At 39.3% G+C, this 22439-nt stretch overlaps 1 protein-coding gene across 1 annotated transcript in view; it reads left to right on the forward strand.

Annotated features, from left to right (window-relative positions):
- The window catches only part of KIF26B (kinesin family member 26B), a 326683-nt gene that overhangs the window by 196958 nt on the left and 107286 nt on the right, over nt 1-22439 (forward strand). Inside the window, exon 5 of the mRNA XM_018557066.1 lies at nt 8762-8945. Within this exon, the coding sequence (XP_018412568.1) occupies nt 8762-8945 (184 nt within the window). The remainder of the gene's footprint in view (nt 1-8761; nt 8946-22439) is intronic.

The following is a 22439-nucleotide window of genomic DNA, read 5'->3' on the forward strand; positions in this document are numbered from 1 at the left end:
CTGTTAGAAGATGATTCCTGTTTAGACTGATCAGTATCATTGAGTAAATGTATATTTTCTATATATTTTGGATTCTACGGGTGAAACCTGTTTAGTGATCCTTTGCTCTGTAAGGAAATAAAAACCAGGTAGCTTCTTTGAACAAGATACTTGCCATCCCTTTTGTTGTCATTAGGTGTTAGGTTAGAACAGTTCATGAACTGGATCATGCAGAAATTGTTCTTTTGCCTTCCAGTTGAACCAACCGTATACTTTCCTTGTTAGGCTTCATGTTGAGGACCAGCTATCTGCACTAGCCACAGGGGTGTCCCAAGGCCGCGTGTCACCTGGAGCAGAGACCGGGTGACACCCCGCCATGTCGTAATTGTGTGCGCGTGTGACGTCATCGCGTATGCGCGGCCTTCTGATTGGATGACGGTCGCCGGTGGAGAGAGGAGGGGCCGTTCACACGGCGGGATGAGGTATGCGGCCGGGTCCCTTCCTCTTTCATGACACTGTCGGGCTCTCGGTCCATGACCGAGTGTTCGACTTTTTAGAGGGGGTGACACCAAAATGACTGGCAGTCAATATATATAATATTTGTGTTCAACTGTTCTCTTAAGTATCTGCTCATTATAAATATCTGTGTGAATTTATATGAAGATGAAATAATGACAATATGATTGAACATATGCCTATGTTTCTTGTGTGGAATTGTGAACACTAAAGACATACGACTGAAAGTGATCTTTATATAAAAAATTGTTTCAATAGTGTAAAACAAAATGTATTTCTAAAATCAGCATTATTGTTTGAGTGACAAGAAACACACAAAAATACAGATAATTTAAGTAATTTTATAAAATTCCCTTGCGGTGGGGCTATCCTTACACTGCAAGGGTTAAGTGCTCGTTTTTCTCTAGGGGAAAGAATAAAGCAGAGATACTCACCTGATTCCCAGTCCTGTGGGAATCAGCACTCATCTATTTCCCCCTCCGCTCCGGCTATAGAATGTACTTTGGTGTCCTCATGTCTAATGCAAGTCAGTGGACCTGCATTAGAAGTGATGACATCAGTGGTCCTTAGAACGTTGGAGCCCAGGGAAGAAGAGGCTGCAGGAACTAGTCTGCCAGCTCGTATGGGTCAAGGATCTTCTTTATTGCATCCCCTAGAGAAAAACAAGCACTTAGCCCTTGCAGTGTGGGGATAGCCCCAGTGCAAGAGAAAGATTTTAAAATTCCTTTTTAATACAAAAACCCCATATACCGATGACACTCACATCCATAAACCGGATCTGCCGGTCACCAAAGCTGTGGTGACCGGTGGGTCACGTTTATGGATGTGAGTGTCATCAGTATATGGATTCTTTCATGTCAATGGTTGGTGTTGGTCGTTAGACACCAGTGTTGTACATGTACAGATGTGCTTCCTAATTGTGGGTATTTGTAATCCTTTTTATTATATAATATTTAATAAACATAATGTACTTCATGAGGAGGGGGCCGTGCTCTTTGTGTTTATTTTGTATATTCGTAAGGATTTTCCTGCCAGATTTGACTGACTGCCTCCCTCGTAGCAAGAAAGTGGAGTAGAAGAAAGCCTTGATGCATCACTAGCGCTGACTTGTGTGATATTTGCTATTCACTAAGGCTCCATTCAATTCAGCTATGTTGTCCTATATTGTTCATTTCTCCAAACTCTTCACCCTTTAGGCCTCATTCACACATGAATCGGCTCCATGCTGCGTGCTGGGCCGTACCAAGTAGCTGCCGGGAAGGACAGGTGCTGCGTGTGATTAGAACGCAGCCCCCGTCCTTCTCTATGGGGCTACGCGGCCGTACGCCCCCCTACGCTCACCTCATTTGCAGGTCCGTTTTTAATTAGATTTTAGAATTTGTACAAGTGCTTCTTAGTAGGGCTGCTGGCTTATGCCACATAATTATGTCCTGTACAAATTCCCTTTTGAGAGACAGCAAGGAGTATAGTTAGGAATATTAGGCATGGATAAGCTTTATAACTAATGTTCACAGAACACCAAATTACTAGCAACCAGACGAAGGTGGTACACAACTGCCTGCTTGAGAAACAAAAGCAGGGACTGGGTCTTTTGTATGCATGTTATTTTATGACAGGTAACCTTGACCCTAAAACAACTCACACTTAACCCCCTTAAACCTGACTCTGGCACAAGCCTGGTTATATATTGTTTGAATATCAACCTAGATATTAACCATGGGCAGCCTTACCAACATCACCCAGCTTAACCTCCCTGGTGGTATGATTATGCAGGACTTTTGCATGCCAAAGCTGTACATTGTTTTTCATGGAAATTTGTTGTTTTATATTGTAGGCCTGTAATTCTTAGTAAATCTTAGGAATAACTCACCTAAATCTGTCCAAAACAAGAGTCTAGTAGACATCCCGGATATAAGTTTATTCTACCTGGTCTAAAACCGCTTTTGACCTAAAGAGACGCTTTGGATGCCATGGACGTTCTCAAGTTTCCAGGCAGAAAGAACAGTAAAAGTGCAGACAGGACACTGGACAAAGCTCTAGGGACAAAATTGAAGTAAAATGATTTGATACAGTAATGTAATAATAGCAGATTACATTGTATTGTGTGTATTCTGTGTATATTGCATGTTTTCACTTTTAAATTTCCCGCCGGCTCCGCCCCCCGCTGTGACGCCGAAAACGAAACTGAAAGCCGAATGCCGGCATTGGCCGGCCGCGTACAGCAGAGGACACTACGGGCTCGCAGGGACATGGTAAGTGACACTTTTGTGCAATCCCGAGTGTGGCTCGGGGTTACCGCTTATGGTGCTGAAAATTAACCCAGAGCCACACTCGGGACTACCGCCAGGGAGGTTAACAAAATTCTATTGAAAAATCAAAGCAGCCGCATACAGTTGGGAAAATTGACAAATGAACAGTGACTGCGGCCAATCAACTGTAGTCACCGTTCGGGTAGTCTGATATCTGCAGGTGCTGGCTGTCAGAATACAATAGCCAGCAGGGAAGAGTCCTCCATCCATGCTTTTTAGTGTGGATGGTGGGATTAGTTGTTTCTGTCTATAAGACTATACGCGTATGGCTAACTTAACTCTAAGTGAAGCACTTTAAGTCATACTTACCTTGTCCTTGCTGAAACCACCCAGATTATGCCTAACAAATCAGTGCTAAGATGCCAGCATCAATCCCTGATTTATTAGAATGTTTTGCATCGCTTTTAAATTAATGTATTTGTTTCCTTTTTAAGTTAAAAAAGAGGGCTATGTAAAAAATTGCCCATGTGAAAAGCTCAGTAATCCTTACATGTCCGTCCAGAAATACTGCCACTGCATGCTGTAAATTAGCATCTTGGAAAAAGACCACAATGATCTGTTATACAACTGTGTTTTATCCCATTGTGCTTTAAGCATATGTAATTGTTTGGTCCCTCTGGTGCCGAAGTACAAATTAAATTTCATAACGTCATAAAATATGCATAGGGGCATTTCAGAGTTTGGCTTTTCATGCAAGTGGCAATGCTGTCTCCAGGAAGACATTTTTCAGTGTGTCAAAAGTTGCCAGAGACAGTCTCTTGGGAATCTGTAGCACTGCGTAACAGTGTTTTATTATAATTATTTCCTTTTTTGTATTTATCCAGAAAATATAATACATTTGCAAAATAAAGCTGTAAATCATCACAATATTGAGGTCATGACTTGTAAAGAACATCGCGTTACAGTATTTTAAATGGAGGTACATGTTACTGTCTTTGTCTCTTGACAGGCAGTTTTTGCCTTTTATGAGCAATATAAAGCTGTTTGCTTACTGTTGCTGAGTTTGTAGCTAGGCAACCTGGGCTCTAATTGGCAAATGCTTGACTCAGATTTGATTAAACTTATTTAGAAACATATGTGGCTGACTTTGTCCTATATTATCTTAATGTTACCGGTCTGATTTCTTTTCACTAGAGCATTTTAAGTTCATTTGCTTGATAATTATTTGTTTGACATACTCTGTATACTTTGTTCAACTTCAAATATCATTAAAATTAAGATTTTGTGAGAATATTGTGTCTTTTCCTTTGTATGCTTCTGTAAAAGTTTGTTTTTAGAATTGGCACTGATTTGCTGTGTCTATGACACAGGTACTTATCGCATTAGTTTTGTTGTCACGTGTAAATATGGACCTATAGTAGATCAAGCTATGCATCTTAAATATGAAGATATAGGGCTGCATATAGACACTACTTGCACATGACAACATGTATTAGCTCCTTTGGTGCACAGTTAGTTTTTGTTATTGAATAGCTCCAGAAGAGATCTCAGCTCCAGAGGAGCTTACAGTCATGTTCAGAAAGCCAGAACTGCAAGGTTGCAGTTCTAATCATTGGGCCACCTAATTATAATAGAACATTTGTTTTTTTTCTGAAGGACATTGATTATATCAACCCTAAAGAAAGCTTACTGATATGATTTGGCACCAAACGCACTGCGGAAATGCATCAGAGCAAAAGCACAGTTTAGTCATTCTCAGCACTCACGTCTCAGTGCTAGTATCTTTTAGAGCAGAGTTGTGAGGATTCAGCATGGCTGCTCCTTTTGTACAGGACAAGATAAGAGTACAGAGCAAGAGCTTACTTCATTGTCTGTGAAGGTTTTCATGTATCCAGGTCATGCTATAACTAGTAGTTAGTCACATTCAGCTGGACGTGTTGTTTTAATGTTGAAGACATTTTCCTACACTTCATCAGTTCAAATGAGTGTCAGAAACATACCCGCCAAGGTCACATGGAGTCTCTGTTTCAGAAATGTTAACACCCCAATATGTTTTTGGACAATCAGCATCTGTCTTGACATATTTCATGGCACTATGGTGATTGGATTAGGGTGATTGAGTTACCTGTGGAGCTATAAATGCTGGGGTATGTCCCTGACACTCATTTTAACAGATGAAGCTTGCATAGTTGGTAAAACGTCTTTAACTTTACAGAAAATGTCCTGTTGAATGTGGTTTAATTCACCGTTAGGGCTCAATGTACGCAATATGTTTGGTTAGTGTTATGGGTAGGGATAAATTGAGTTTTTAGCCAGTTTACCTGATTTGCAAATCAATTGGCTCACCAGTACCCTTTACGCTGTTGCTTAAAATTATTGGGGTTTTTTTGCCTTAGAACACGTGGAAACACTGTTTTGCCAAGGAATAATATATAGAGATTGGGTGAGTGGCTATACATGGGCATAAAATTATGACAGTGGTTTTAGGATCATTTGTATTGTGATTTGAAAACTGATGTAAAATCCTCAGAATACATTTCTTTAATAAATATGGACACTAAAATTCTTGCACGGATTCTTGTCACTGCTTAAAATAACTATTTTAGAAAATAATCCATCCTGATCAATCCAAATGTATGATTGGGAAAGGTACTGACATTAATATCTGTACTGATAACATAACCATAGACTGAGAAAAGCCTTTTTTTCAGTGTAATGGACATTTTTATGTAGAGAGCTAAGGTAAAAATAAATGAAAATGTTTGACTTCTATTGACTTCTATTGACTCTTGACATAGAACCCATGACCATGAGGCTCTGGGAATCCTGACATTTTATGGGTTTAGCAATGGGGGTAGGTTAATGGACAGAATCTTTATATACACACTAATGATATCCTTTTCTACTTTAAACAAACCAACTCTTCCCTTCAGCATGCACTCAAACTGATTAAGAGGCTTGGTGACTGCTCACAACTATGGATCAAGTGAGGGAACTCCCTTAGAATCATTAAGAATCGCTAAGCATTGTTGTTTCGATATAAGTTGACAAGACATGACTACATAAAATAGTTTATAATAAATAGTCTTGAAGGAGACATAGTTTTAGCTTTTTTGATTTTTATTATAGTTTTTCTGTTATATGTCTATATTGTTTAACCTAGATTTTGGTCCGTTGTAGTCAAAAAGTATTCTCTTGTGTTTGGTGGTATGATTATATAATAAGGACTTTGGCCGTGTGGTGGAGTTGTAGGCTGCATATTTGTGTTTTTTCTTCGTTTTTACAAGGAGTTGAATTGAAATAACACTGCAGTGCAACACGTTACCTTCTCTCTCTAAGAACATGATTATACACTACAATGTATCAAGAAACTCTTAGTAGCTAAATGTATATTTTTAAATTAACATACGTTAATTGAAAGTAAATATATATGGACATTTAAAATATTTTTTATTTTATGGCATGTAGATTAGTAGACATTGCATAAACAATAATAACATCTATATTTGACTGTATGCAGTGTTTACATTGTAACCTCATCTCATTAGACATCACTCAAATCAATATAAAATGTGTGAAAATAGTAGCATACCACCAAAAGAATTGTAAAGTTGACCTGTGAATAATAAATGCTTTGTACTAGTTCAACTATCAACATTATTAAATTGTGCTGTATGTATTAGTAAGAAAGCCATGTTAAGTAAACATTGCAGCATCAAACTGTAAGGTAGAGGTGTGCTGTTATCTGTTATGGAATACAGTTGATGCTGAAATGTCCAGGGTTAATAGGTCAATAGCATTCATTGTATCCACTTATATTAACACACAGATCTTTTTGCTGTGATATTATAGTAATTTAGTTTAGCCAAAATGTATTTTGAAGAAGTGATACTTATTATCTTTTGTAATTCTCATATTTTTGTATATTATTCTATATATTTACAGTGGAACGTGTATGTGTAAACTATGTAACCTTCAATAAGATTATGAATTTAGTTTAGTCAGGCTTGTGATTCAAAAATAGCAAAAAGTTTACCTGCACACTCACAAGCCAGCATGCAAAAAAACTTGTCTCACAGCTAAGGTTAAAAACAGAGGTTTAGATACACGTGTATCTCACAGAATAGGTTAAAAACAGAGGTTTAGATACACGTGTATCTCACAACTAAGGTTAAAAACAGAGGTTTAGATACACGTGTATCTAAACCTCTGTTTTTAACCTTAGCTGTGAGACAAGTTTTTTTGCATGCTGGCTTGTGAGTGTGCTGGGATACACGTGTATCTAAACCTCTGTTTTTAACCTTAGCTGTGAGACAAGCTTTTTTGCATGCTGGCTTGTGAGTGTGCTGGGAAACTTTTTGCTATTACAGTTTAAAGCCCATTCTGTGTGTACCTTGCTGTAAAGCTGGTAACAAATTGATGAGTGCGTTTGCCATTTGTTTTGCTAGTCTTGTGATTCAGGCGCCATGTCAATCTTTATTGACTGAGCCCTCTTATCTTTACTGTAGTTAGGCAGTAGAGTCTGCCAAGGGATTGGATAGTTAAAGAGAAGCAACAAACTAGAAAGGTCATCCTCTAAGCAAGCTTCTAGTGTTATATTATTAGAAGTAGGGATGCACCGATACCGATACTAGTATCGATATCAGTGCCGATTCCGAGTATTTGGGCTCGTACTCGCCCAAATGCTCCGATGCCTAGCACGAGTACTTCTGGTATCAGGAAGCCGGGCAGCGCGTCATTACACGCTGCCCGGTTTCGCGATTGACCGGAAAACGGCTCCATGCTCTCTCGTCACTTATGATGAGAGAACATGGAGCCGACTTCCCGGCCAATCAGGAAGCCGGGCTGGCTTCCTGATTGGTCGGGAAGCTGGCCACGTGAGGTAAGGTTACCTTACCTTAGTATGTGCAGCCTGTCACCCCCGGGGCCTCTCCAGCGAGAATGCGGCCTTCGTCCGGTACCCAGCCGGAGCCGTCCAATCAGTAAGCCGGCCGCGCCGTCTAATGACGTGACGCCCTGCTTTCTGATTGGCCGGGAAGCTGACCAATCATCTCATGACAATAGAGCATGGAGCCGGCCTCCCAGCCAATCAGAAAGCAGGGCGTCGCGTCATTACACGGCGCCCGGCTTCCTGATTGACCGGCCAGACGGCTCCGGCTGGGTACCGGACGAAGGCCGCGTTCTGGCTGGAGAGGCCCCGGGGGTGACAGGCTGCACATACTAAGGTAAGAGGGGACTCTTTTGTTCATCGGGAAGCCAGGTGGCGAGTCATTACACGCCACCTGGCTTCCTGAATGGGACTTCCGTTACTTGCTAATTGGTATCGGCGAGTAACGAAAAAACATTATCGCTACTCGTACTCGGTACCAAAATACCGGTATCGATGCATCCCTAATTAGAAGTGTAGATTGTAGCAAGCCTGTCTGGCTTACTGTGCTACCCCTTTATCTTCCAGACTGTGTTCAGCTGTCAGGAGATTACAGGAAGCTGTTACACATATAGCATAAGCTACTATTTAAAAATGATTTATACTTTTTTTAATGAACAACTAACTGAATTAAAGAGGGTTTATTCATACCAGCCTACATTTTTTTCATTTAATGAAATGGAAGATATTAGAAGTTATGGAATCCTTTCACATAATGACATATGGCTGCAGACCACTTTCATGTATAATAACCATGGATAGCTCAAGTGATTTCATCATATCTTCTCTTATTAAATGACAAATTGGAATTATATAAAACCGCCAGTGTGACAACAGGGTCTTGCTGTACAAAGCTTGTATTCTGCACTTGGAAGGAAGCAAGAAACATAACCAATGACATATACATTGGGGAGATGATGGATTTGCTTACTAAATGAGATTTCAGATGCACACCTTTTTATCAAACAGGTGTTTGGCAACCACATAACTACCTAGTTGAAATACATGCTTATCGTATGGCTACTAATATAAATATTTTAAGGGTTGTTGTTCATGTTTTGTTTGTAACGTCTAATATGGGTTTTTACAGGGCGGCTCAGAAATTAAATTTGTCCTCCAAAAAGAAGAAGCAGAGGACAACGCCTTCATTAGTGTCCGAACCTCCACTTTTCCCAACCAATTTCTGTGGCATTCTGCAGACTTGTCCTCCACCTGCACCACCATGTCTGCTAAGAGCAGTCAACAAAGTAAAAGATACTCCTGGATTAGGGAAGGTAAGAATGAATCACCTTTTACATTATTAAGCTGAAGTGTACTACTATATTACATTCTATGTAGTTACCATTTACCATGTCAGTTGAAGCTCTGACTGTTTTATTTGCTGTTTTGATGAGGGAGAAAAATACAGCCTGAGAATGGAAAATAGCAGATTATTATGAAATATGACGGTAACTATAACTATATCTAGTATAAAATGACTAGAGTTATATTAAGTTTTCTGTTACTGGGAAAGGTGGGTAGAATTGGAAACAATATAGTATAAGAATAGCATCTCTACCTATGGGCTGTTATTTAAAAGTGGGTCAAATGTCGGAAAGTTGCTTCTACAAGTAGTGATTGCGTTATAACTTAGGGTGTATTTTTTATTTTTTTTGTAATGCATGGATGATTTAAAGGGACATTTTTCTAACCTGGCTGTTTTGGTATTAAAACCAAAAATCAGACTAAGCAGCTAGAATTGCAAATGTTATTGTACAATTACTACATTCCAGTAAGTATGCTGGAGTTTGCTGGAGTTGATTTACTAAAGGAGTAAAAAAGTATTCCATATTTATTAACCTGTGTTAATTTTGAATACCCAATCATATACAGAGGATTTAAAAAAAAGAAAATAGGTATTTCTCTTGCATGTGACCAGATAATTGAAATTAAAGTAGCTTAAGTGAATATAATAAACCCTTCCTTAGTCAGCCCTGCTGTGTTATTGCTTCCACCCCTTGAGTACTTTGTGTTTGGTTTGGACATTGACATGTATGGTGTTTTTAAAAATTGATCATATGCTTTTGTTGAAAAATCTGATAAATATTTATCTGTCATCTGTTTAAGTCATAAGCTCAGCAAGCCAGATCTATTGATATGTTGACAGCTTAAAAGAGAACTATGAGGTAAGTGTTTTTCCCCATAGTTCTCTTTAGGGTCACAGGAGGACATATACTAACCTCCTCCCGTGACCCAAAGCTCAGTATATAGGGGGCTATTGCCCGCGATATACTGAGAGCGCCGCAGCGGGGACACAGAACACATTTTGGTTCTCATGTTCTATCTATTGTTTGCACTCTTTTTTTTTTTTTACAGTTCTGATCTTTATTCTGTTAACAGGGTAGTGGTGAGTTAAAACTGCATGTAATGTTTTTTACCTTCAGGATTGTTAGTGAGACGGATTTCTCAATTTAAGGTTTTAACAGACGAGCTTAATGCATCACCATAAAAGATATTCTCACGGTGACTAATGATCCACTGCACAATATTGATTACAACACACAGCTGTATTTTTTCACTCCACTTTTTTGTTTTATTGCCATATGCTTTGTATTCTTATTTCATGGCTGCATTCTTTTTTATGGCTTCAGATCATCAAGCCATTGAAAATGGTTTTCCATGCTGCACTCAATTGATTTTTAGGGAACCTCACAGAGGCACAGGCTCAGGTGCAGCTGATTCCCACTCAATTATTCTAGCCAATTATCTCCAACCTTTATTCAGACAGCTTTGCCCTGCCATGCATAACATTTGTTAAAGGATGCCACCACACTAGCCATGTGATGGAATGAAACAGCTATATGGGACTAAATGACAGGTTATATTTTCAGCGCTGGGAACCTGGCATAACTGAGAAATAAATGTAAACGATCACAACAGGCAACCCCAGCTACCACTTATCACCACTTATACCTATGATATACTATGCTTATAATCATCCTAACAGTTAACCTCTCCCCGCAAACCTGAACAGATAACCTACCCCTGGAATTAACCTTAAACAACTAACCCAACTTACTTTGTATGCTAAAGGTATTAGCAACAAAACAGTACCGAGTTGAACAGCACATTTGCCTAAATCTTCTGATATGCCATGATTTTGTGTTGCAAAGCCAAGACAATTCTAATTAAGACGTTGGAATTCCAGTCATGTGAAAAGTGTTGTTCATTTTCTTTTCCTCTGGCATTAGGCTATAGGTCAGTGGTGGCGAACCTTTTTGAACCCGAGTGCCCAAACTGCGACGCAAACTCAATTTATTTACCTCAAAGTGCCAGCGCTGAAAATAAGTTTAGTACTGTATTGCAGTTCGGGCGCTCGGGTTTAAGAAACGTTCAACATCACTGCCTTAGGATACAACTCACACCAAGCGGCATACCTTACAAGCGGGGCTGGGATAGCGCGACTGTTCGGGGCGACTGTTCAGCAAAGATCGCGCGACCATCACCGTCGGGCTGCATTCAAAAATAGAAAAATCGTGGGGAAAAAGGGTCCTGCTACAGCGACGAGTGACCGGCGACATGGAGCTGTACATTAGAACAGCTCCGTTGAATAACATTGGCCGGGAAGGTTGTTTTGCTCTCAGGAGGGGAGGGGGAAAGGCTGTGTGGCTCTCAAGGGGGATCAGAACGTCCCAAAACGCCTCTGTAGTCGGGCCGGTCACAATCAGGCAGCGGCGGTGACCTCTAAACAGGCAGATTAGACGGCTGCTCGCGGGGGCCTCCCGGGGTCCTAGCGAGGAGGAAGCGGCCGTCTAATCTGCCTGTTTAGAGGCTGCCGCCACTGCCTGATTGTAACTGGCCCGGATCGCGTACTGAGGGGATACGGGTTGGTCGGATCTATTTCCATTGGTGGTCCCTGAACCTGGGCTCGTGTGTCAGCAGAGAGGGCCCCGCGTGCCCTCCCTGGCACGCGTGCCATAGGTTCGCCACCACTGCTATAGGCAGTCTTCAATCCAATCAATGCCCGGAGAGCACCTTAAAGTGTTATTTCCTTTCAATTGAGCATGTTGCAGGGCGACAAGAGGCTGATACAGAGTCAAATTCTGCCACTTAAAAGTTACTGTTTTATTTAAAAAGAAAGCATTTAATAAAATGTTATTGAATACAAAGTTGCAATCATTTGTGTATTTTATATCTGCCTGGTACTCGGCTTTAAATAATTATGTAGTCTGCTTATGTTAAGGTGGGCCAACGGATTGGAACAGCTCTTCATCCTGTTCTAAGAATTTGTGTACATGCGTTTATGAATATAAATGCACTATGTTAATAATTGTAACTCCTGTTTTAAAGGAAACAATACTTCACGGCTGCTTTTGGTCTTTGACTAGTCAATGACCAATTAAAAGCAGACTCCTTTCAATATGTCACAAGGTGGCCTTATACTGATAACATTCAGAACCAATCAGGTCTCATTAATAATGAATCCTACATTGAGAACTCGGATAGCTGTTTTATTTCTCAGGGGGTAGTAAATCATTTATTGTCAAATGTCATTGCTAATGTTCATACATATCAGTGGAATCAACTGATCAGTTAATGTAACCATTTTTGTCAGATTGACTCAGCAGTTTTTCAAATGCCAAATAGATAGAGGGATACATTACAAAGATTGATTGGATTTTTTAAAATGTATTTATTTTTTACAAACAACAAAAAAGCAGCTTAAAAAATAACATTATAAAAGAAATAAGAGACCTTAATATTAATGCAAATTGGAAGTGTATCATGGAGCCAACATGTGATCAGGCAGGCAAGTCAATAAATGCTGAATTACTACAAGCTAATATATATTGAGACATGTGAGCCACTGGCCTGTGATTGCTGATTCATAATTTGAGTGCAGGCTGGAACATTGCAGACTACTGACTGGTTCATACAAGAAACCCCACCCTTTTACTTTCCTTTATTATTTATATATGCCTGTGGTTTAAGCTATTAGCGTATCTCTTGATGTATTTCGTAAATGTAGCTACCTTTTGTCATTAACGGGTCATGCAATAAACTTATGTCACGCTTTATTGTGAATTTCATAGCAGAATTATTGTCTGAAATATTTAAAATGTGTGATGTAAAATGTCAGCTGAGAAAGCTTTTTAAATGTGTTTAAAATCAATTACATTTACCACAGCCCCGGTTGCTAAGTTATTATAAAATGTTGATTGCAATATCCCTTGTCCATACCCTTCAATATAAGCCATCATTCTATGGCAAAGCCTTCTCATGTTCATTTTCTTTTTACTTATATGCCAAACTGCACTCATTCAGTCGTATCTTTCAAATTAAGCGTACTTCTTACAACTCCCTGCTTCATGATCATTATTCTCTGATCCATGAACAAGCTCATTTACACTAATAATGTAATCACCTTCTAAGGAAGGCCTGTACTACCACAGTAAATGAGATCAACTGCTAGGTACGTGCTTTTATTTTTTTAATATGTCTGAAATTAGTTGTATTTTTGCCGTTTACATGATTATGAAGATAAAGAGTGGTGTAAGTAGGTTTTGTAATTACAAGAACACAGCAATATGTAAGCAATGCTTTAGTGTTCTGTAGCCTTTTCCTAATCACTTCTCCTACCTGTGTCCATACAAACATTTCTGAAACATCTCCAGACTCCGGACATCTCTCCCTTTCTATTGGCATTCAGTACATTGGTGGACAGATCACCTTCAGGTTGTCATATTATAAGGAAGTTAAAATTACATTTTTGGACAGTTTTAGAAAATCACAGCAGCTATAGATTGAACTGGAATGGACATGTTTGATAGCAATAAATTACAAAATGGCTTGTGTAGAAATGATATATGTTATATTATTTTGTAATGAAAGTGTTTTCCTTTAAGTATTGTCGTCTGGTTTTCAAAACTATGAGATGGTCATTATTAATTTGTTATTATTCACAGATTTAAAAAAAACTTTTGTCAACTAAAGCCCAAAATCCACTTGGCAGTTATGATCGGACATCTTTTTTAAAGATAGTATACAGTCTACACCGTTTCTGATAATGAGATTTGACTCTCAGTTTAAATTTGCTTAGTTAGCCAATGAAAATGATCACAACTAATTAGTTTATATCTTGCTTTCATTTAAAAAGATCAGTGCAACATTTTAAATAACATATGTATCAGCAAGCATCTCATATTGTCTCTATACATTAAGTGCCTCAAGAATATACTTTTTCTATTATTCTCTATAGTATTTAAACAATGGACATCAATATCCTAGATATATTCATTATTTTTCAATTTCCTGTGGCCAGTTGTCATGTTATAGGGTCAAGCAATAATGACACCTGCTGGTCAACCTAAAGTATACATGTGACTGTTTTCTAGTATAAAATGAGTGGAGCTTAAGTGTATGCCAAAGGTAATATATATCTTTTGTATGACTACAAGGTTAGTGATGACTTCATACTAATTACTACTTGAAAGAGTGCTTCAGTGCAATTTAATTTCTAAACCACTACATTGTTGCAGGTGTTGCAGTTGCAGGTGAATATATATATAGATATATATATCTATAGATATACCTATATCTATAGATATATATTTATATATCTATAGATATAGGTATATATCTATAGATATATATATATATATATAGCACATACATATGCATTTTTAAGTGGGGAAAACATAAAGTTATCTTGCAATACAAATTAAATCTTCAAATATGCACAGCCTACCTGCACAGTGCGTCAGCTTTTCATCCAAGAATAGGATGCAGGAGGGATTTTCCTGATCGCTTCAATTGTAGGGTTCCTGCCATCTTTCACATACAGAAATCCTAATGTTAAAACTTATTGAATGTGATTGGTAATGCTGGAAGCATCCACATGCTACAAAGCCCAAGCTTCAGAATGTACTTGCGAGGTACCCTCTGGTTTCTGGCCACAGTGGATTACACAGAATTAAGACTTCATTCACACTATAGTGTGAATGTCCATCTTAGGGATTCCTGCGGCAGAAACCTATGAATACCTGTGGCAGGAATCTCAAATATGCTGTTTAGAAGTGGCTGCCGTCACCTGTTCAAATTAATGGGGTGACAACAGCCCCTTTTAAAGCGGCAGTCTGCCGGCACTCCGATTGTATGTGATACGATTACAGACGGTTAGGAATAGAGCACTCTCCCTGGATGCATCGGTCGTGCGTCCAGGTATAGTGTAGCCTAAGATTAATATATATCTAAGGCATAGAGACGGCATAGAGAAGGGTTAAAACCCCTGTCAAGTTTTCTTTTTAGATTTTTTTACTGGCTTTTAGTCCTAGTACCAATGGTCACCAAGACAAAGAGAGGGGTGGATCTCCCTCAAGGGGATACATACAGCAAAATAATTATTTGACAGGAGTATTTTTTTTTGTTTAAACCCTAAAGCATTCATTTAATATATTGCAGCTGCCCAATTCTTAAATATGGTGGCTGCATTAGGTTTTATTTTTAGTTTCCCTTATTTTCACCTGGAATTCCTATAGGAATTGAGCAATGGTTCACTTTTAATGCACGTGTTAGCTTTTGAATGCATATATTGAAGTTGTTATTATCTGTAGTTGAAAAAGAATTATGTTTATAAAAAAACAAAAAACCTTATCATTGGACTGCAGATATGAAGGTAAAAAAAAGTTGACATTTCATTTAATCTAGCACTGAAAAAATGCATGAGCAAATTGTTACTTGTTCTTTAGATTGGAGTGGTTTCAGAATGTGCTCTAATGATTTGCTTCCACACAGAAAAGGTGTGAATCAGTTTGCACAATAAGCAAACACAAGTTAATTATGCTGCTTATGTCAACCTACCAGTGTGAGATGATACAACACACAATTTATGGCTGACTTCATCCAGCTGCCAGGAATATGAATCATTTCTCCAGACTTTTAAATATCAGACTGTCTTTTCATTAAGCTTTCTACAGTATGTATACATTAAAGGATAATTAAACTCTTGTTTTTTTGCATATATTTACTGCTAGCAAGCAATAGATAAATGCAAAAACATTAAAAAGAATAAAAAAGTTATCAAAAAGGTAATTAGTTTCCTGTGTCTCCGCCGCACTCTCCTGTCTGAAGATCTGGAGCTTCTGGAGTGGCTGAGCAGGATGATGGGGCAGGCGCATGCCCAGTAGAGATCTTTGGTGGGGAGAAGAGGAGAGACACAGTGGAGGTGAATGCACGCAGCCTGGAGTGTGCACGTCGGACAGACACCGTGGGACACAGAAGATACAGCAGTAAGCGATGGATCAGAGACTGGCACCAGCGCTGGAGGGATTGCTGAATACAAGTGGAAGGAAGAAGATGATCGGATCAAGAGGCATAATTTTAAGCAAAGTCCTTAAAGCAGCATGGCCGTGGGAGGAAAGAATTGTGGCTTTAATGTAACTTTATTCTTCCAGGTTGAACCCACTTAAAGATAAATACATTCTGTATATGTGATCTTTCTTACCTGCCAAAATATGCCAGGTCAATTACATCTCTTTTGTCCACTGCAGCAGAACTGCAGGCTAACCATTCTGTAGACTACACTATAGTTTGCACAATACAGTCTAGTCTATGACCGGCTTTGTCCTGTGATTGGAAAATTAGGGTACAGCAGAACACTAATGTAGTTGTCACTCTGCTCTCTCTTCCTGTCAAGAAGCTTTCAGATCTTTTTTACCACCCGATAATGCCATCAGACACTTGATGTTTGTCGATCGAAATTTTATTTTATTTTAACATAACATTTTTGGAATAGATAGAGCTTCCCAAACAAAAACCACATTCACTGATAGAATTTCGTTTGTTCAAGACAAAATTTCCATCCCTTGACTTTTTTCATTACTACGGTCGAAGTTCATTGTCGATTTGACCCCTTTATTAGTACAACAGCTCCAACAGAGGGAGGGATTTAGAGAGATTAAGGTACTTTTTCCAGCTGTATTAAAAATTACTCTTAGAGCCCTATCACACTAATGTGTTGTTGTAATATGCAGTGCATTGTGGTGCCATACATTGTGAATGGCACCCTAATGCACTAATACAGTAGTGGGCAATGCATCATAAAGCCATGCGGTGTTGAAAAAATTGGTCATGTCCATGTTTAAGTAATAAGACTTGGTCACCTTCATGTTCACTTGTGTTGGCATAGTACGTTTTTTTTGGAGGGGGGGGGGGGTTTGTTTGATTCTTACACTAAGCTTTATAAGGTATTGGTTCTGCCTTGCGTTGACATGCATTAGCAGTTCACACCAGTGCATTGCTTTGCACTGAACAAAAAAGTAGAGCCTGCTCAATTTTTTTTTTTCAGAGGAGGACAGTGCAACGCAATGCAGCACAATGCAACACACTGGTGTACACTACTACAATTCACACCCATTCATTTTCAGATGTCTTTGCATTGGCATCTGGTGTAAATGGGGCCTAAATGTCTGAATGATGATCCTCCTCTCAGTTTGCTGTATAGGGGATTGCAAGTAAATAATATAAAGACAGATTTAGGAGCTCATGGTAGTTTTGTTTTGTACTGACAACATAACTGGATAAAATGGAAGGCTATGTTGTTAAATTTTTACATCTGCCCAGAGTTCAGCTTCAATATGGCTTCTTTCAAATAGAAAACACTATCTACATATACATAACCTCTGAGTATGGCTGTTTAAGGCATAACAGCCTGCAGCTTAAAATAAAACTATAAGGGAAGTGTTTTCCCCCATAGTTCTATTTAGGGTCACAGAAGGACTAATACTAGTGTCCTCCCATGACCCAAAGCTCAGTATATCACGGGCTATTGCCCGCGATATATTGTGAGCGCCGCAGCCGGAACAGATCCCGACATTACTGACGAGATCCACCCAGCTACGTGAGTGACAGCTGGCTCTGCCTATCTAGAGCCAGCTGTGCCCTCCCCGTCTGTTCCTCCACTCAGCGCTGGAGGATCGGAGAGGGGAGGGGGGAATCCCTGCGGACAGCGGTGACTGACAGTCACCGCTCACTGCAGGGAGACGATCGGGAAGTAAGCAGATCGTGCACGTTTCTGCTCACTTCCCGATCGATAGAGCCGACCCGTGACAGCTTCTTTGTCACAGGTCGGCTCTAACTATGAGGATGAGTGGAAATCACTCACCTCATAGATCACCTCATAGATCTCCTTTAAGGAATATACAGCAGTGCATGTACAGTAAGCTGTATGAGAACCAGAATGATCACTCTCTGAGCACATTTGAGATGAGCAAGGAAAACAGTGAGCAGCACTGTAGTGGTATCACCAAACCTCACTCCTCCAGTCTCCTGAAACTAGCAGTCATAGACATTGCTATTTTCCGGAGGAATTCAAAACAAAAGGCACTATTAACATGCTTAGATATACCCTGTAACATAAAATTCACTTAGGACCACTTTAAATTTAGTAAGGGTCTAGGTTTGTGTTTAATTATTTGGGGGAATTCTGGGCATAATCAACATAATAAAGAAGCCCTTTGCTTGATGTAATGTTTGGTGAGAGGTTGGCAACTATTTAGTACAGGTTACAATCGCATCTCCCAACATTTAAAGAATTCTGCATTTTGCAGAGGTCAGTTTAAGTGTGGTTCTATTAGCCTTGCAGATGAGTAAAATGCAAGAGGAAATTGATCAATTTTTTTTTCTTACAGCAAGTAAATTGAGGGAGGGGAGGGTTAAATAGTACATATTCTGCATGTCACCCAGTACTTTGCAGTGTTGTGCCAACCTGCAGTGTTGTGCCAACCTGCCTGAGCATTGCTACTTATACACACTGTTCTTATTAGAGCAATATGTCAGAAATCCTTAGGTTTTCTGTCTTTAAAAAGAGTTGATGACCCTAATTCTGAAAGATTAGCTCAATGGTTCAATTTATAGTCCAGTAAAGTTTTTGAACAATATGGCGGGCGAGTGGCAAGTGCAATGATTTATGTCATACCATTAATGTCATTACACTCAGAATACACAATACTTGTAGCTTATTCATTATACATTATATGGTGCATTCATGTACAGTAGAGCTGAAGCCAAGCATTTAAGTCAACACATTAGCTAACAGCTTAAACTCTTATTTTAGAGCAAGGGATATTAAGCTACTTGTGTAAAAAGAGGATGGGATATTACATGTTCAAATGGTCCAAAAGATGGATGTGGCTGCCCTTGTCCAATGCCTAGGGTAATAACCATGGACCAATGATTAATCGGATGTCCTTTTCCTGAAGGCACAGTCAGCAACTATTGTCTCCCAGGGACAAGCCGAGAAGATTTGTTCAGAAATACAAGCAGAAGCCTTCACAGCACTGAGATAGGCAGACTATTAATATTGCTTCACAGCCCTATCACAGATAGCATTTAAGATTATTGGGACAATAGACTGAGCAAGTGGCCCGTTAACCATGATCATTTTTCTTCGTAAGTTGCTCTACAATAATAAAACATCACAGCTCTTTCTTTCTTTCTTTGGTAAGGAAAAAAAAACCTCACAAGTAAACCATTTTCACTTTTCATTGACAGTGATATTAGTTCAATCCATCACCTTTGTACTAAGTGCCACAATGTGTTATTTAGACCAACTGTGGCACATCCTGCAGGGTTGAATTAAAGTGGCAGCCTGTACAAGACAAGGTTATTAAGGAACACGGTACAGAAAAGTACAAAGTCCTAGTGGCAGAATTGCATCACAATACACCGACTCTTATTTATACTGGCAACAGGTGCATTGTAGTGTTATATTGCTATACCTGATTTATTGACACCAGGTAATTACATTCAAGAATTGAATGTAAATAACAAAAACGTTTTGGTTAACGTTCTGTAAGCTAAATATATTTATACATTTAACCAGTTATATGGAAAGCTATAGTCAGTATAATACAGTAATTTATTTGTCAATAATGTCACATCACAATGACAGAATGGCTAAAAGCTTTGGAATACAGCAAAAAAGATCTTGAACCTCACATTTTCTGGGGTTGCATGCCCTAGGGCATGGATCCTAGGATTCACAACTGGCACCAGGTCAAAGGGAGTTAATCCCTATGTAAAGCTGCTATTTTACTGACCCTCTTACTTTCATACTTTCTGAGTTACTGACTTGGACTGCTGACTTTCATCTGATACCTAATCTGTACTCTTCTTCTGGGTCAGTGATTTACAAAGCCCTTTTGCTGCCAAGGCCTTTTTTTCATTTTTTTGCACACATGTTATAATCCACATTTTAGGCCTTAAAATTACTTCTAACCAACACCTTGTAGAATAAAATGGTGGCAGTTGCAAATTTTTATGTTGCATGATATTGCTACAACTCTTTATCAAACCCAAATGTTTTGTGAAAAATGCATTTAAGTTAATTTTAGTGCCCCACAAATAGACACCCAGCATGCCTGGGTTAAAAATTGTGTGCGTTTGTGAAACGGCGACAAAATTCAGTACCCAAAAATGTGCATAGGCGACGTTTTAAAAGCTCCTACAGATCATCAGTTTAGAGATATGCGTAACTATTGGCCATAGAATTATTACTCTCACTCTGGTGTGCGCGGCAATACCCAACACGTGTTCGTATGTAGACGCACCCGATGCGTGTTTCCCTTAATGTGCTAGCAGGGGCGGGGCCGGCCTGTAGAAGCGATCTGGTGACTGCTGAGTGACCAGAATAACATCTATTTTAAAGTTGACAGCCGGCTTCACAAATGTAAATAGAGTCCAAGAGGCTTAAGCCTGTAAACAGAGTCAGGGCCATGCTGCCACCTCCGTATGACATACGCCAATGGCAGCGAAAGGGTTGACGTCAGCAGGTCAGCAAAGCCAGGCAACTGACATTTTTCAATAGGTCAGCAATGGCAGCCCACATACTTTTCCCATGACAGATTGATAGTATTTTAAAATGTTGTACCTAACTGCAACACCAAACAATGTTGTCATGGTTAGTTCTCTGTAATGTAGAATAAACAATCATAGAGACAAACCATGACACAATTGCTATGGCCCTGTGGAAGAAAATGAAGGAAAATCAGCATTGGAGTGGGGAGACCAGCCAGTGGCCATCGAAACCTAAAGATTTAATTTTAATTGACAGTTAAACTGCTGCAGGTAAAAAACACAGGAACCTAGAGGTGTCTACACTTACTTGCAACATCCTCCCAAACGTTTCTGTTATGATCCTTCATAGATTAATCTAAAAGACAAAACTTTGGAACTTATAGTGCCAAACTTGCCAGCCTCCTGCACAGTCCTATTGCCCATTATGTCTGTTTATCATAGTAAATGGCCAGTATAAATGTGTGCGGGAACTTAGTGGCAAGCTCCATGACCTCCCGGAAGTGTCAGAACATTGCCTGTCAGAATGGCCTGGCATTCAGCCATGACAGCTCTTTTTTAGAGGCAGCTGCAGGAATGTGAGGGCACATCTAGTGCTTGAGGCAGGTTGTCCCCTGCTAGGGGGTTTGAGACTGGAGGGAAGGGTAGAGAACAATAGAACCTTTGCAAAGAAAGCTCATAGGAATGCAAAATCCTAATTGATTACGAGTTCATTTTATTAAATGATTTTTCTGAATTGCAGTCACCCACAACAATCAATCACAATCCATTTTGTACTGGCTTGATTTCAGCAGAATTCTAATTGGTTGCTATGAGTTCCTGCACAAAAAGAAAATCTATGCTGCAAAAATATGGAGGCTTCTATTACTAAACTCTTCTTGAAATGCTAGTTTTTTTGGGTAGCTTGCAGATTTAAATTCTTCAGACCTGTGAGTCACTGACTTGCAACAAGTGTGTAGAGAGGATATCTCAGACTGACTTTGGTTGCCATATGTTTGTCCCAGGTCAGTGACTCAAAATATTGAAGCCAAAAACAGCCAGGCAACTGGCATTTTCATACTGCAGGTTTCCTTTAGCAGTTAGCATGAAAAAAAATAAATACTATTTTTGTTTTTTTATTTTTAGATAGTTTCACTCCAGCGAAGGACTCTTTTTTATATGTTTGCATTTAAAAGTGCCCTTTTTCCCCACAATCATTTAGATAGAAATTTTAATCAGTTTAGTGCAATTTTTTTTGCCAAAAATATTAACATATATTTAAAGGCTTATTTAACCACTTCAAGACCAGGTGTTTAGACCCCCTTCCTGGCCAGGCCATTTTTCAGTGTTCAGCGCTGCGGTACTTTGACTGACGTTTATTCCGTCATGCAATGCTGTACTGAAATGAATTTTATACCATTTTTGGGGACAGATAGAGATTTATTTTGGTGGTATTTAATCACCACTGGGGTTTTTATTTTTTACTAGGAAAAATGACAGAAAATTTTGGAAAAAAAAGTCACGTCGGGTAAATAGACACCAAACATGTCAAGCTTTAAAATTGCGCGCACCCGCGAAATCGCAGAAAACTACCATACCCAAAATTGGCCATAGGCGACATTTTAAAAGCTTTTACCGCTCATCAGTTTAGTGTTATCAGTGATTGATGGCCCTAGACTTATTGCTCTCACTCGGACGTTCGCAGCGATATGTAACATGTGCGGCGTAATGGGCGCAATCGTCTTTTTTGCACGTATGCGCCACCGACGCATGTTTGCATGCGTGTATGTATGGGTGGGGACTTAATTTTTTTTTCTTTAATGCTTTTTTATGTGTAACTTTAAATTGAGGGGGGGGGAACTTAATTTTTTTTCCTTTTTTTTCTAAACTTTATTGCTATCACATACGGGGCTAATAACCCCCCCCCCCCCCCATGAGTGAAAAAAAATTTGCACAGT

The sequence above is a fragment of the Nanorana parkeri genome, unplaced genomic scaffold (genome assembly GCF_000935625.1).
Source record: "Nanorana parkeri isolate BGI_ZX_2015 unplaced genomic scaffold, ASM93562v1 scaffold264, whole genome shotgun sequence".
Classification (NCBI taxonomy): domain Eukaryota; kingdom Metazoa; phylum Chordata; class Amphibia; order Anura; family Dicroglossidae; genus Nanorana; species Nanorana parkeri.